The 13,629-nt window shown below is 40.1% G+C and overlaps 1 protein-coding gene across 1 annotated transcript in view; it reads right to left on the bottom strand.

Moving 5' to 3' along the window:
- furinb (furin (paired basic amino acid cleaving enzyme) b) overlaps nt 1-13,629 on the bottom strand; it is a 74,730-nt gene that overhangs the window by 59,125 nt on the left and 1,976 nt on the right. The window contains 1 exon segment of the mRNA XM_087174095.1: nt 8,234-8,514. Coding sequence (XP_087030221.1) covers nt 8,234-8,410 — 177 coding nt within the window. The 5' untranslated portion in view covers nt 8,411-8,514.

The raw sequence follows: 13,629 nt of genomic DNA, 5'->3' as shown, positions 1-13,629 counted from the left end.
ACCTCTTATAGTTTGCTCACATAACATGTATGCAGCCCTTCTTCGCTGCAAAAGACCCCTCAGGAACAGTGGAGAACTAACGAGAACCGACATAAGCAAACAAGAGGTAGAAATAATATAATAACCTGTGCAATCTAATGTAATTAAATAGCTTTGCATCAAGTGCTAACTTTTTAAAACTTGAAATGAACATTTTCAGTCGACTCAACCATTTAATGAGTTTTGGGGACAAATTTGTAAAACCAACTCAACAACTCAAACTAAAACCTCCAAAATTACCATACTGGTAAATTAACACCAGTCTTATAAATTGCTACTTTTATCAGTCTCCTTTTGCTGAATTGCATCACATTAGCATTACTTTCACTGAGCTGAATAGACATGCAGTCATGCCATGTCAAATCAAAGACAGGAAGAGATATTCTTCGATGTGAAATCTGAAGCAGGCAGAGCCCTTCAGTAGCCTACGGGATCCGTACACATGACTCACAAAGATCATGGGAAAATATTCTGTTATTCATATTAGAAATCTGGATCAATTGTAATATTAACTGCTAGAATAATAGTGAATGGGTAATATGACATTCTCATATTCACATAATACCATTAAATGCACCTCCCTGGTTCAAACTGATGCAAATACAAATACAGTAGTAGACAGTGACATAAATGTGTAAATAAAAACACACCAGTGAATGAACAGATTTGCACGCAAACAACAAACAAAAACGAAAATGTTTAAATTAGCCCTATTCACGAGTCATGACAATATGTTGTTATACTGCATCATACTACATACATGTAACAGAGCTGCGGGAGTGAAATGCTGTAGCCGGAGAAGAACACAAACTAGAAAAGGTGGTGGGTGTTGTGGCTGAAGCTGGGGCTGAATTAAATTATTGCTACATTCTTCCCTGTGAGCAAAAGTCAATGCCTTACAAAAAAGTTCCATCTTCAATTTACTCAGAGCCCTCCTAAGTCAATAATGGGTAGATTATGAATGTGAGTAGTCCTTTAAAAAAAGGCCTCCCTGAAGAAAAGAGACTTGAATGAAGGCAGACAATGCACACGCATGGCTGGTTCCATATCTCAGAGGAACAGAGAGCAGTCTGATAGACTCGAGCCTTTTCAACACACTTGATCTATACTGTCTGGTCTTAGAGTCATCCATCCACCATTTCCACTAGAACAACAGTGCTCTTTCTAACCTTCCTTCTCTTCCAGTTCAAAACCTGACACCAAACGTGTTACCCATGCGCAGTTAGCAGAAGGCCTACCTAGAATCAGAGCTTTATAGGTCAAAGATTCTTCAGTTATAAGACACTGTTTTGAGTACCTTTTGAGTAATGATTTCTGCAGATCTCTGGCACAGCACCAACCCATTTCTAGGAGACGTTTTTGGAAACAGCTAAAAGGTCTGTGGCTGCAGGCTCCATGTAATGAAGTGGTGCATTTAAATGAGAGACAGCTCTGGGACGAGGAGGTGCACTTCACTCAGATCAGTAAACACTGAAATAAAGTGGAAGCTGGAGGACGAAGAAAGGAAGGAGAGGACAACTGAAAGAAGGGAGAGAGAGCACAGGGAAAGAAGACGGAGATGAAGAAGTCAAACTGACTGGAGACCAGACCTGCAAACAAGGCCAGAACTGCAAATATTGGAAGTTCAAAGAAAGGAAGAGATTAAAGACAATGAGAGGGAAAAATGGCAAAGAAAAACCAAAGGGAAATGAGAAGATGCAAAGCAAAAAATCCCAGTGGATTTCATAGGATATTACACAAGCAAGAGAAAGATGCAGGTATAGAATGCCTCAATACCCATAACAAAAGAAAAGCTGTGTCCAAAGTATTAGTAGATTTTACCAACTTCCTGATGACTACACATTCAAGAGAGAAAGTTAAAAGTAAACACAGGAAGACAAACATACAAAAAGGAGCATCCACTTTATTAAACGTCTCATTTAAATTTCATAATTACGCACAAATAGCATTTAGAACAATGCATAGTATTGTATTGCCAAGAAAAAAAATTACATCCCCCCCTTCCATCCTTCTTAACACAGGAGTCAATCTGCTGGAAATAATATGCTGGCAATTTTCTCCATGGCAACCTAATGCCAGAACAGGCTGTAGATCGGTGTGCCAGCGGGCAGACAGCCACAAGGGCTTTACAGAATGACTGTGAGGCCGTGAGCAGGAGCAGAAGGTTGCACCAAACCCTAAGATAACTAACCATCACAAAAACAAAGTGACAGTGAGAAAAGAGCTTGCAACTACGCAATACACAAACAACAAGCAAGGTTAAAGAAATGAATGAAGACTTGTGATGTCGGCAGGCCTGTTAACATTTAGTAACATCCTTGCTTTCTCATTTGAAATGTAAAAGATGAATCATGTCAATGTATTTCTCTCCTTTCAACCCAACTGTTTGGGGCAAACAGCCGCCCACTTTGAGTCTAGTACTGCTGAAGGTTTCTTGCTGTTAAAAGGGAGTTTTTCCTCTCCACTGCCACCAAGTGCTTGCTCATTGTGGGATCTGTTGGGTTTCTTTCTTGGGTCTTGACCTTACCCAGATAATGTGTGTTGTGATTTGGTGCTATACAAACAAAACTGAATTGAATTGAACCACTGAACAATCTTTCAAATCCACTCATTCAGATTTTTTGAATTGACTTCAGAATGAGCACTGGGCATCTGGCTGTTTTCAGATATCTACATTCATGCATTTTTCCACTACTGATTTACCAACAGGGGCTCTGCAGCCAAGCTGTTTTTTAACACACTGATTGAAATTACAAATACAGGTTTTGACTAAGATGTCCATTCACACCAAGATTTCAAGGATTATGTGATTCAGATTCACTTGTGTGGTAGCACAAATTATGCTAGTGATGCTGTTGCATTGGACTTGTATCTACTAAACAGATTGGCGAGAAATGACAGATCAACATTAAATAGTGTGTCTCTTAGTCACTGTTTACAATTGTATAACAACACAATTTTTTAAACATTCGAGAGCAATTAGTCCAAGCTTTATGGATGCTGGTTTATGCATGTTATGTATAGTTACAGCGATACTCTACCTTACACACAGGAAAAAGATCTCAGTGAGTTGGACTGGGGAAAAGCAAGGAGGGAAAAAGGGAAAGAGGGCAAGAAAAAAGTAGATAAACAAAAAAAGAAGATGTTTATGAGTGAAGAGAGGGATCTGGAGGCCTCTTGAAATTTGTGAAGTTTTGGAAATTCATTTCATGCAAGCTTAATGATGTTGAGGAGGAAGTGGTGCTGTGAGAGCAGAAATAAATTGGGGCAATGTTTGTCAATCAATCTATATGAATATTAATATTTTGAATTAATAACGATGAACACACTGACAGTATAACTCAACAAGCTGAAAATATAAACACACTTCCAAAATACAATAATACATCATTTATGAAGTGTTATATTTCATAGGTATATGTTCTGTAATGCTAGGTTGCTATCAAGCCACTGTAAAACATTTTTCCTATACTATACGAGAGTTCATTATTGCAGATGACACCAAACTAAGCTCCTATTACATGAATTACCATTAGTCTTGTTGCCTTATCCAAAACCTTCATAACAATTTTTCACAGTTTTGATTATTTTGTCATTATCAAATTATCATATATCATTATATTATTATTCATTTTCATGGCAGCAATGTCACAAGTTAAAGGATGCCAAACATTTGTTTTAATTGGCTTGAACTCCATGCTGAACAAGCAAATTTAAATGTGAATATTAAAGCTTGTTTGCAGTGAGGATCAGACAATGTGAGACTGATCAATTCTGCATCATCAAAAAAAAAAAAGAAAGATAATTTTCACTCCACTAAAGTGAATCATTATTGCAGTGACCAAAATAAATACCTATTAAATAGAACAAAAGGAAAAAAGACATTCTGAAAATGACTCGAGACAATAGTGTGATAGAGAGAAAAAAAAAAGAAGAAAAAACGAGCTTTGTTTTCTGCTGAGAGAGACTCTTACTCTTTCTTATAATAATCTCTTGGTACCATTATAATATATTAGCACCTCCATAGACGCATTCTACTGAGATTCGTTAGTGCCAACAGCAAAACTTCACAGCTTTCATTCAGAGAGGCACTCCTTATTTTCCCTTCAAAGTCCTGGGGGAAATAGAAGACAGCAAATACTGCAGGTACAGGCATTGCCAGACTGTATGCTGCAGAACGGTGTAGTATGGGTTTATGAGTGAAACTAGAGTGTTGAAATGTGGGACTGTGACAATCTCAGAACAGGTTTGCACTGGAGAGAAAACAACAGGCAGACACTGAGAAGGAGAAACAGAGAACGATACTTCTGATGTTCCATTTAATAAAACTATTACATTAAAATGAGGACAAAAACATCAGCTAGCCAAACACACACACATGCACACACACACACACACACGCATCCCAATTGCACTCAAGGCAAATGAAAGCAAGATAAAAGCATTGATGCTGTCTGATATAATCAGCCTATCTGACAGAGCTTCCTGTGCAAATCACATTCAAATAAAAAATAATCAAACTCTCCTCACCCACAACGCAAACTGCTTTCATACATTCTTAAAAGCGTCACGATCATTTCTCAAGCAAATAAAACATGGGCTCAGACCTGATGTGTGACCATCTCACACAGCCACTAGAGCAGTAGACCAGAGAGAGAAAAACAGTGAGTGAGAGTGAGATGTATTTCATGTATTTATTTTGTTACATTTCATGCCAATGCAGCTCATTTGAATCGAATTGAATCGAGAAAGAGAGAGAGAGCCAGTGACAGAGAACTGGCCAGTGTGCTGGCGCATCACAATTGGCAGTGTACTGCGCGCAGAGTAATGGACAAAGGCCTTGGAGCGCATTACATTCCACCTAGCACAGAGCAGGCGTCTCTTTGTGTGTATTCAGGACTGTGGTGGTAAGAAATTGTAAAACAGTGGTCTGAAAAACTGAAACTGAAAGAGGAACATTGAATTTCGAAGGAATAATATCGTACCATCATCTGACACAGGGTGACTGCAGTCAAACATTTAACAAACCTGTTGCCTCTGCAACACAGGAGTCTTTTCCTGCAGTTTCTGAAGAAGGCCAAAACTTGTGGATAAAAGGGGCGCTTGGAGTAAATTGAAAAAAAAAACAAAAAACAGAAAGAGACCAAAAGACCGAGATAGAGAGATGAAGAGAGAGAGAGATAGAAAGACAAAGAGACAAAGGCTTGCAAAGAGAGAAGCTCTGGCATTAGTCGTTTACTCCACAGAGTGGGGCGATTCAGTCTGTCAACGCCCACACAGCATGCCCATCCTCATAAAAACATAAAAACAATGATTCTGACTCGCCTCACCAAGAACACAACATGACATTTAGCTCTAGACCCTGGTCTGCAACACCCACACAGACACAAAAGCATTATTGGAAAAAAAAAACCCACTATTGAACACATTACAGAGAAACAGATTTAACGCTCCGTGTCAACTTGTAAAATGCCGATGCACACTAGGAAGTCTTGATGACATTTACACTTAAAACACACACACACCTACACACACACACACACACACACACACACACACGCATGCTTTCTTCCCCTCACACCCACTCAGGGAAAATTAAGCTGAACGATAATGAGTGAATCTGCAAATACATGACGACGTGCCACGACAATAAGGCATCTCTGAGCACTGCAGTGAACAAATAATCAGTTACGTGATGATCCTGTAATCACATTAGTGATAAAACTCCCATTACTTCCTGATTATACATCACACAACACCTCGTTCTCTTCAAGTGCCCTGTACAACAACCATTAAGGATGATGGAAAAATGACTAAGCTGTGTCCCTTCTAAGCCCCTAGCCCTACAAAGCCTTGGCTAACTCACACCCTCACATAACCCAACACTGTACTGTCAGAGCACCAGACACTGCACACAGCCTGTAGATCATCCCTCTTTCACAGCACCCACTCAGGGACTGCAGACTAAAATAAAACTTATTTGGGTGGCTCTGTGAAACAATGACTGAAGATGTACTCCCACAAAATCTTATTCCACAGACTGAATGATACTAAATTTCACCCTTTCAGTCATCCAACACTCATACTTTTCAATCCATAATACCATACTCCATTAGCTTTTTTTTTTTTTTTTTTTTGCTTGTATCTCCCACACGTCCTCACAGACATTCTGCTATCACCACGTCCCTCTCTTTGTTTCTTACTTTCCCAGTGGGATAGTGTCAATTATCTTGTTCCTCTTTCTGCCTTTTATTATCCATCTTCACTTTCTCTGAATTTGCAGACATACAGTATATGTATCCACTGTTGCAATATCTGCATCTCAAACTGCAAAAACAAGCTCCAAGCACCTAAAAAAAAAAAAATAAAAAAAAATCATAAAGGAGACAGACTATGGTGTCATGCAACCCAGAACCACAGAAAAAAAACATTGGTATGCTGGGGTAAGGTGTGTGGGTTATCTTTGGGGCCCATTTTGTGAAATACGACTATGCTGCTCTTTCATGCTCTGGGACCTGAGCGGCTTAATGTCACATGCACTAAAATAACAAGCTGCCATATGGCATCAGAGATTCAGTAACAGACAGCCGTCTTACAGAACACTGTCCTATGCCTACTGCCAGCTCTACTCCTCTGACGCAATCTCTAATTAACAAAGGGGAAATATAAAGCTATACAACTCCCTGTGGTTTAATAGGCAGCATAGATGCTGGAAATGTATTTTTGGTTGAGTTAAACAATAAGGAGATAAATAGGGGAAAGAAAATAATAAAGGTTTTTTTTCTTTGGTAAGGTGATCAAATAAGGGAATTATGAGAGAAAGATACTTTTTTTTTGCTCCATAGCACTGTGAGCCTGGGTGACTGTCTAGAATATGTATGTGTTCTGCGAGCAGAATATTGAACATTTCATTTTAACGAACTCACTAAGTCTAGTGATTGATTCTCTATCTAGAATTCACAGAAGCAATTAAGAGTAAAACTCTGTAAGGGTCCATTATACAAAATGTAAGCTTTCTTTCACTCCACAGTACAATAGTTTTAGACTACTGGAACAACTGCAGCCATCCAGATCAATACCAAAGGAACTCCAGATTCAAGCAGAATATAAGGCCCTTACACAAGCTCAGCGTTAAGTCACATGGATACAATTTAATAGAACGGGTCGGACAATGAAGAACATCTAATAATGACACACATCTAATCTCATCCAGATTGTCATAAAACCCATGTGACAAATGCTCAGTATAATAATAGGGAGACGAAAAACATCTGGCTTCGCACTCCAGACAAAGCTTTATCTTTGACAAAATAAAGAAAGCAAAGATAAGCCTGAATTAATTTTGCAAACCTCTCCCTCAGAAAATCCTCTTTATTTAAGGTGGGGAGAAGTGGGGCGGGAATATGCAGAACCTCCTCCGCATATCCCTAAGAAGTAATCCAGAAGGCTGTTCACTGGCGTGTGCAGCACTCAGGCAGCTCCACAAAAGGCACATGCAAATGAAGTTTAAGTCTCAAGTGCAGCGACAGGGGGAAGAGGGGACCAAATAGCTACTCACTGTCAACTGCTGAGCACAAATATGGGAAATCTTAGTCTGGGAAGCATTTTGATATTCAAGGGACCCAACATACCACTGAAAGAATAATAAGTTACTACTGGCCCCCTGCCCCCCTTTTCCCCTGTTCTTCAACGCTTCTGACAACTGCATTTCTTGACCCCATCTGCAAACTGTGCGACACAACAGTTCGATTAATTAAAATTATTTGGTAACCCCAAAAACAGAAGCTAAAGTGCTGGCAATAAAATTTAACTACCTACATCATAATTAAATATAACAACCTTTGTCTAGACCCCAAAATAACAGCCCTATTATTCCTGTCTATTTCTAACACTACTCTGCAAACACAACAACAGTCTGCCAGTGTGTTATGCACGCCCCACTTAAGCTTTAAGAAAATGGAGGAGGCCACACTTTTGCAATCTGTTGAAGGAACAGGATGGCCTAGAGGTTTCATGTCAGGCTCTCTGATGCTCGCCTTTGATGTACAACAAATTTCCAACACTGATGTTCACCTACAAGCCAGAGCTGTATATGGATGCAGTCTCACATGAAGCGATATATGTGGTTATTGAATATGGAAGAGGCTCCTGCAAACACACACTACACATACAGTATACTGTAAGGTGAACTTACATTGCCGAGGTTGATAAAACCATGTTCCCTGGCGATGCGATCAGCCTCCTCTGGCCCCCCATTGATCTGGACAGCCCAAGCATTGGTGTAGACCTCTGCAGCATCAATCCACTTCACTTCAGCCGTGTGGAGGACAAGGACTGTCCATAAGTGCAGCAGGGCCACCTTGGCATCCATGAAAAGGAGAAGACTTCACAGGGGCAGTCAATCCGTTCGTCTGTCACTGCTTCCCAGGCAGAGCGGGGCTGCTCCACCTTACAGCAGCAAAGTAGAACAGTGGCCTAGAGATGAGAGGACAGAGCCAGCTATCAACACAAACATGGCCTTCTTAACTGGGTCAGTCTTGGGCCTGAATTACTTACTGCTGATACCATTCAGAAAACAAACACAAAACTGCAGCAAAAATAAACAAAACACCCACAGACCATATCATGCATCATACTTAACTCACTGTCAAACTCCTAAACCCCCCCCCCCCCACATCTTAATAAATGTGCAAAGCATAAATATTAGGTCAAAACAGACAAGGGTTCTGCCAAAAACAGAATTATTTTTCAACGCTCCCTCATCTTTTTCAGACCTGAAATGGTAATGCATGATAATGATATACAGTAGGCATGTTGCTGCAATACAGGATGAGCTCCAAGAAAACCAGTACACAGCTAGTTGTGGCAACAAAAAAGGCAAGGTGTCTGATGGAGAGGGTATTTAAACTCTCACTTGGAAACTGCTCTGAATTTTAGAATGTTTCAAAATTTTTATTCAACCAACTGCTTATTAGGTATGAAAAAGTACTGCTGAACATATTTTAATTGGATAGTAAAATAACAAGCGCGATTAAAGGAACATTATTTGAACGGATGTTCAAACAAAAAAGATTTTCAGTCTGGGACATTCTGCGGGCCTTTGATTTGTAGCTCTTTGAGTCGTAGGAAAGGAGCCTGTAAGTCACACATAAAAAGAAAAGCTTTGTGGTAAGTTAACCGACTCTGAGTGAGAAGAAAGATGATAAGGTGTGGGATTCTGCAGGGTATATCAGTTCATCCTAAGAAAGATGAAGAGGAGGGAGGTGATGCCGGTCTAAATGCCTGTCCATTCCCACTGCTGATCCCACCAACATGGCCTCATGGTCCCATTCAGTGAGTCAATCTCTGATACACCACTAACTGATGCGAAAAGAAATTGGAGCTACTGCAGGTGCTCAGTCTAAGCTGCTGTGAATTGAACAAATTTAAGTCTGTTGTGTTCACTCATGACTTTTTCCAGGTTCTTCCAGGAGGTTTAAAAATTCAAAGAAATCCAATATAAACCCTCTTAGCAGGTACCGAAAGGGCAGTAAGCTTGGAGGAAAACAGCTGAACACGTGGGCTGGTTTTTATTCCCACTGCCATGTTCTAGTCAGTGTTTTAGAATAATTCAGTATTACTTTTGTCAGTAAGTCAGTCTGTCTGTCCAACACTTTAGTCCAGAGAGGATATTTTGACAGCTACTGTCTACAGATGGTGACAAAAGTAAAAAAAAAAGTGCCTCAGTAAGGTGTTGGGCCTCTACAGGCTGCTACAATCAATATGCCTTGGCAAAGACTCCAACTCTGATGGATGGAAGTGTCCAACACATCCATATTCTCCCATAGGTGTTCAGTTCAATAAAGATTTGGTGAACCTCCAGCATATTTCATCTCCTACGACCATGAGCAGGCCAAAATGTGTAACTTTACACAAAAAATTGAAAAATCTAGTTGCCAGCTCAAGTTGAGATTTCCTTTAAGGTCAAACTGTCAACTTCAGTATCAAAAACGGGATATTAATGGTCCCCACAGCATGACTCATAATGTTCTGGCAACCAACCGTCCTTTCCACTTCCACCACCAGCAGTCCAAAGTTAGGCCTGAATATATCCGTCCCGATGGGCAAACTGCAATTAACATTACTGGGCACATTCAAGCTCCCTAAAAGATGCTCCTTTTGTTTTGAGCGCTCAGTGATATTGTCTCTTGCTCAGACCTTACATCATACTGTCAATTGTGCTCACGTCTTATGATCTAGTAAGCAGATTGTCGTGATCTTTTACTCAGCAGTATCAGGCTCCAAAGGAGATGAACCCTTTAGATTCTGACAACCATGTGGTCTTTCCTTTATGGCCAATCCTCAGGACAAATTAAAATTTTATCACCAATCCCTTAAGGCTCTGAGAATAGCAAAATCATCAGTGCGGAGTTCATTCTGTCAAACTGTTTCAAATTGTGAGGTGTGATGAAGATTGCAGGCTTTAGGGTCTGCTATGGGGCTTTAGAACTTAAGAGTCTTGTTAACGGAAAAACAATGAGATTTCTGCAGGGTAAGGCAAACTGGCTGTGGAGCAGACTGTTCCACTGACAGTGGCTGAGTGTGTTCAGACTTTTCATAAGCATTAAAGGTGAAAGAAAAAAAAAAGAATGCACTTTCAAAGTGCATTGGAATTAAGTGGTGATTATTTCGGCAGGTAGGTGGAAGTGTCTAAAAGCAGTCTGGTAGCACTGATGGAACCTAGTTATAGTTGAAAACCATGAAAAATAGGCACAGACAGTCCAGTCATACTAGGGAACAGTTTATGATCTTAGCCTACAGACTTACAAAAGGACTAAGAGCATCTTAGCCTTTATATACTTTCGGGAAACACTGCCATGGTTTGTCATAGTTGCTGAAGCTTGGAACATGTCAGACATCTCACAAAAAATCTTTTAAGAAGTTCCAATTTTAGTGAGAGCGTCAATTTTGATTTTCCACAGCGTATGAGTCCTGTCAAATGACTGGCCCTTTGTTGAGGAAAATTAAATCAACTAACTGTAACTGAATGAATGTCTATTGGCAGTGGGCAACCTAAAGTTTAACAAGGCAAGAGGTTTGCAGGTAAGCTTGTTTATGCCTTTAGTGCTCCCTAAAATCCATTTTCCAAAACAGAGAAATATTTCAGAACTTTTCACCAACACAAGGAATGCTCTCGCCTTTCATTCGCCCAACAATTATCCCCTGCTTCCGGGGAGTTAGGCGTATCCAAACTACTCAAAGAGCAGAAGCTCACTGAATATATCTGTGCTTTCACAGATACATTTAGGAGTGGGTGTGATTCGAGCGCAGTAGGAGAGGTGGTGGAAACATGACCAAGGGCTGTCACTTTTCCCGTGGAGCAATTCTTCCGAGCTCATTAGATCCTATGCTGGAGTCAAAAAAAATAAATAAAAAGACAGGAGCAGGGGGTCTGCTGTCACTGAGAGGGCTGAGGGAACAGATGGAAAGAGTGGTGGGGGTACCCCCCCACCCCCCAAACCCCCCACCCAATGCAGCATTGCGCAAAATAACGAGTACATAATAACACAACGCCCAAAACACCTTCTCGCAAAACACAGCCTGGAGAAGAGTTAACAAGCGGCTGCTTACTCTTACAATATACATCAAAGGCCTAAAGCTGAGATGAAACTTCGACCTTCAAACCACAGGAGAACTTAAGACTTTAGGATCCAAACTACAATGAAAATAGAAAGTCAGTTGCATAACCTATTTTGAGATTAGTAACACACTTGGAGTGTGCCAGTGGAAATGCAGGGGTGGATAAGTGACTTGCGGTATGCTAAAATAACATGGATTCTTATAATTACTAATTCAGAACTTTCTGTTTCAAGCTGTTGACAGACCTCTTAATGTAGTGCAGTATCAGTAGTTAAAAAAAAACAAACAAAAAAAAAACTTTCTCACCCATGTAACACAACAGCAGCAGCAACAACAGGTTGCCCCTTCCCTATCATAACCCTTTGGTTAGAACAATCCTCTCCTCTCTCCAAGGTGCCCTTGAGGAGCACACTTGGCCCTGAACTGCTCCAGTGGAGCTGTTCAGTGGCCAACACAACAAGACTGTGTTGTACAAACTAAGCACAGAGTCGTTCCTGTCCTTTGACGCCCCCTCGCTCTTTAACTACTCTGAGAAGAGGGGGAGATGGAACAGCAATGCATCAACACTTTGCATTCATTATTGCCCTGATATCATCATTAGGCCCTTGGGCAACAGCCTCTTGACTGCTGGATATTCTACAGACTTGTAGCTTTGAGGAACAGCCGCTTTTAAAACATGTTTTGAACTGAAGTGATTATTATGCAAGGAACATCTAGAAAGGTCTGGGGCGAATTTTCAGACACAAACATCAATATAGTGGTATTAAGACTGTATTAGTATGCTGCTGATATTATTATCAATATGTTGTCTTTTTCTGAACGTACAGGCTGTACAACAGTAACCATATGATGTGGTCTACAGCGACTGAAAGTTGCAGCTACACATACAGTACACAGCCTCACAGACACACAATCAGGAGGTATATTATTGGCCAATACTGGCTCATCACAGGCCAACGTCAGTGGCAGTACGAGTATATGTTGCTACGTGAGCAAAAGAAAACTGCAGCATATGCAGTACATTCTTCTAGATTGAGAACAACTGTGACCCCAATTTTTCTTAATTTATATATATATTTCATGCAGGCTGTATTTGTGTTTTCATTTATAGTTATTTATAATAATTTTTCCACAACTCTTCATTGTCTATATGTTTAATATTACCTGGTATTGCCATCTCAGATAATAAAACTCATTGTTTAACTGTAAAAATATCTGGCATCTGTCACAACTCATTAAATAACCAAATCTGAAGGATCCCTTTCAAAGAGTTTACATAAAAAAAATCATATCAGCCAGAATAACATTATTTCTTTTATCAGTTTAAAATATCCATATCAGTATGCTTCAAAATTCCCATATCAGTCAGCTGTAGCTGAGTGCAATAATTAATGAATGGCTCTATCTGCTTGGCCCACATTTCCACTGCTGATATTGATGTCACCACATTGTCAATATTAAGGCACTAAATCAAACATTTTCTGATATTTGATTTTATATGAATATATGCTCTAGATTTACCTCTTGTCAAGTACAGAAATATTAGAGAAGGCTTGGAGTTAGAGAACAGGGCTCTAAACAAGGAAATTGCCAATTTGATTTTCCTACCCATCTGGAAAATGTGTATGATCTGGAAAACACTTAACCCCCAGCTGCTCCAGAGCAATTGTTTTGTGAACAGCAGCAGAATCTTGTGTTTACATGAACACATTCAATAGTGCAAATTAAATGTATCTAACAAACAGCATGTGCATTCAGTTAACTTCCTATAGTTTAGTATCACTCTGGAGAGACGTTATGAACATAATTTGACAGAATAACAGGTGATTTCCATTGGTAATGACAAGCATGCGAAGCTGTGACAGACCATATGCAGAACTCCAGCTCTATTTCAGGCTGCCCACCAGCCAAATCAACACCCACCAGGTGCTCTGCGTTGCCCTCTCATAGAAAACCATGGCACAGGAGAGG

The sequence above is a fragment of the Seriola lalandi genome, unplaced genomic scaffold, assembly GCF_002814215.2.
Source record: "Seriola lalandi dorsalis isolate HSWRI2012SDOR001 ecotype SW California unplaced genomic scaffold, Sedor1 jcf7180002054314, whole genome shotgun sequence".
Classification (NCBI taxonomy): domain Eukaryota; kingdom Metazoa; phylum Chordata; class Actinopteri; order Carangiformes; family Carangidae; genus Seriola; species Seriola lalandi.
This window is presented reverse-complemented; position numbering and strand designations above follow the sequence as displayed.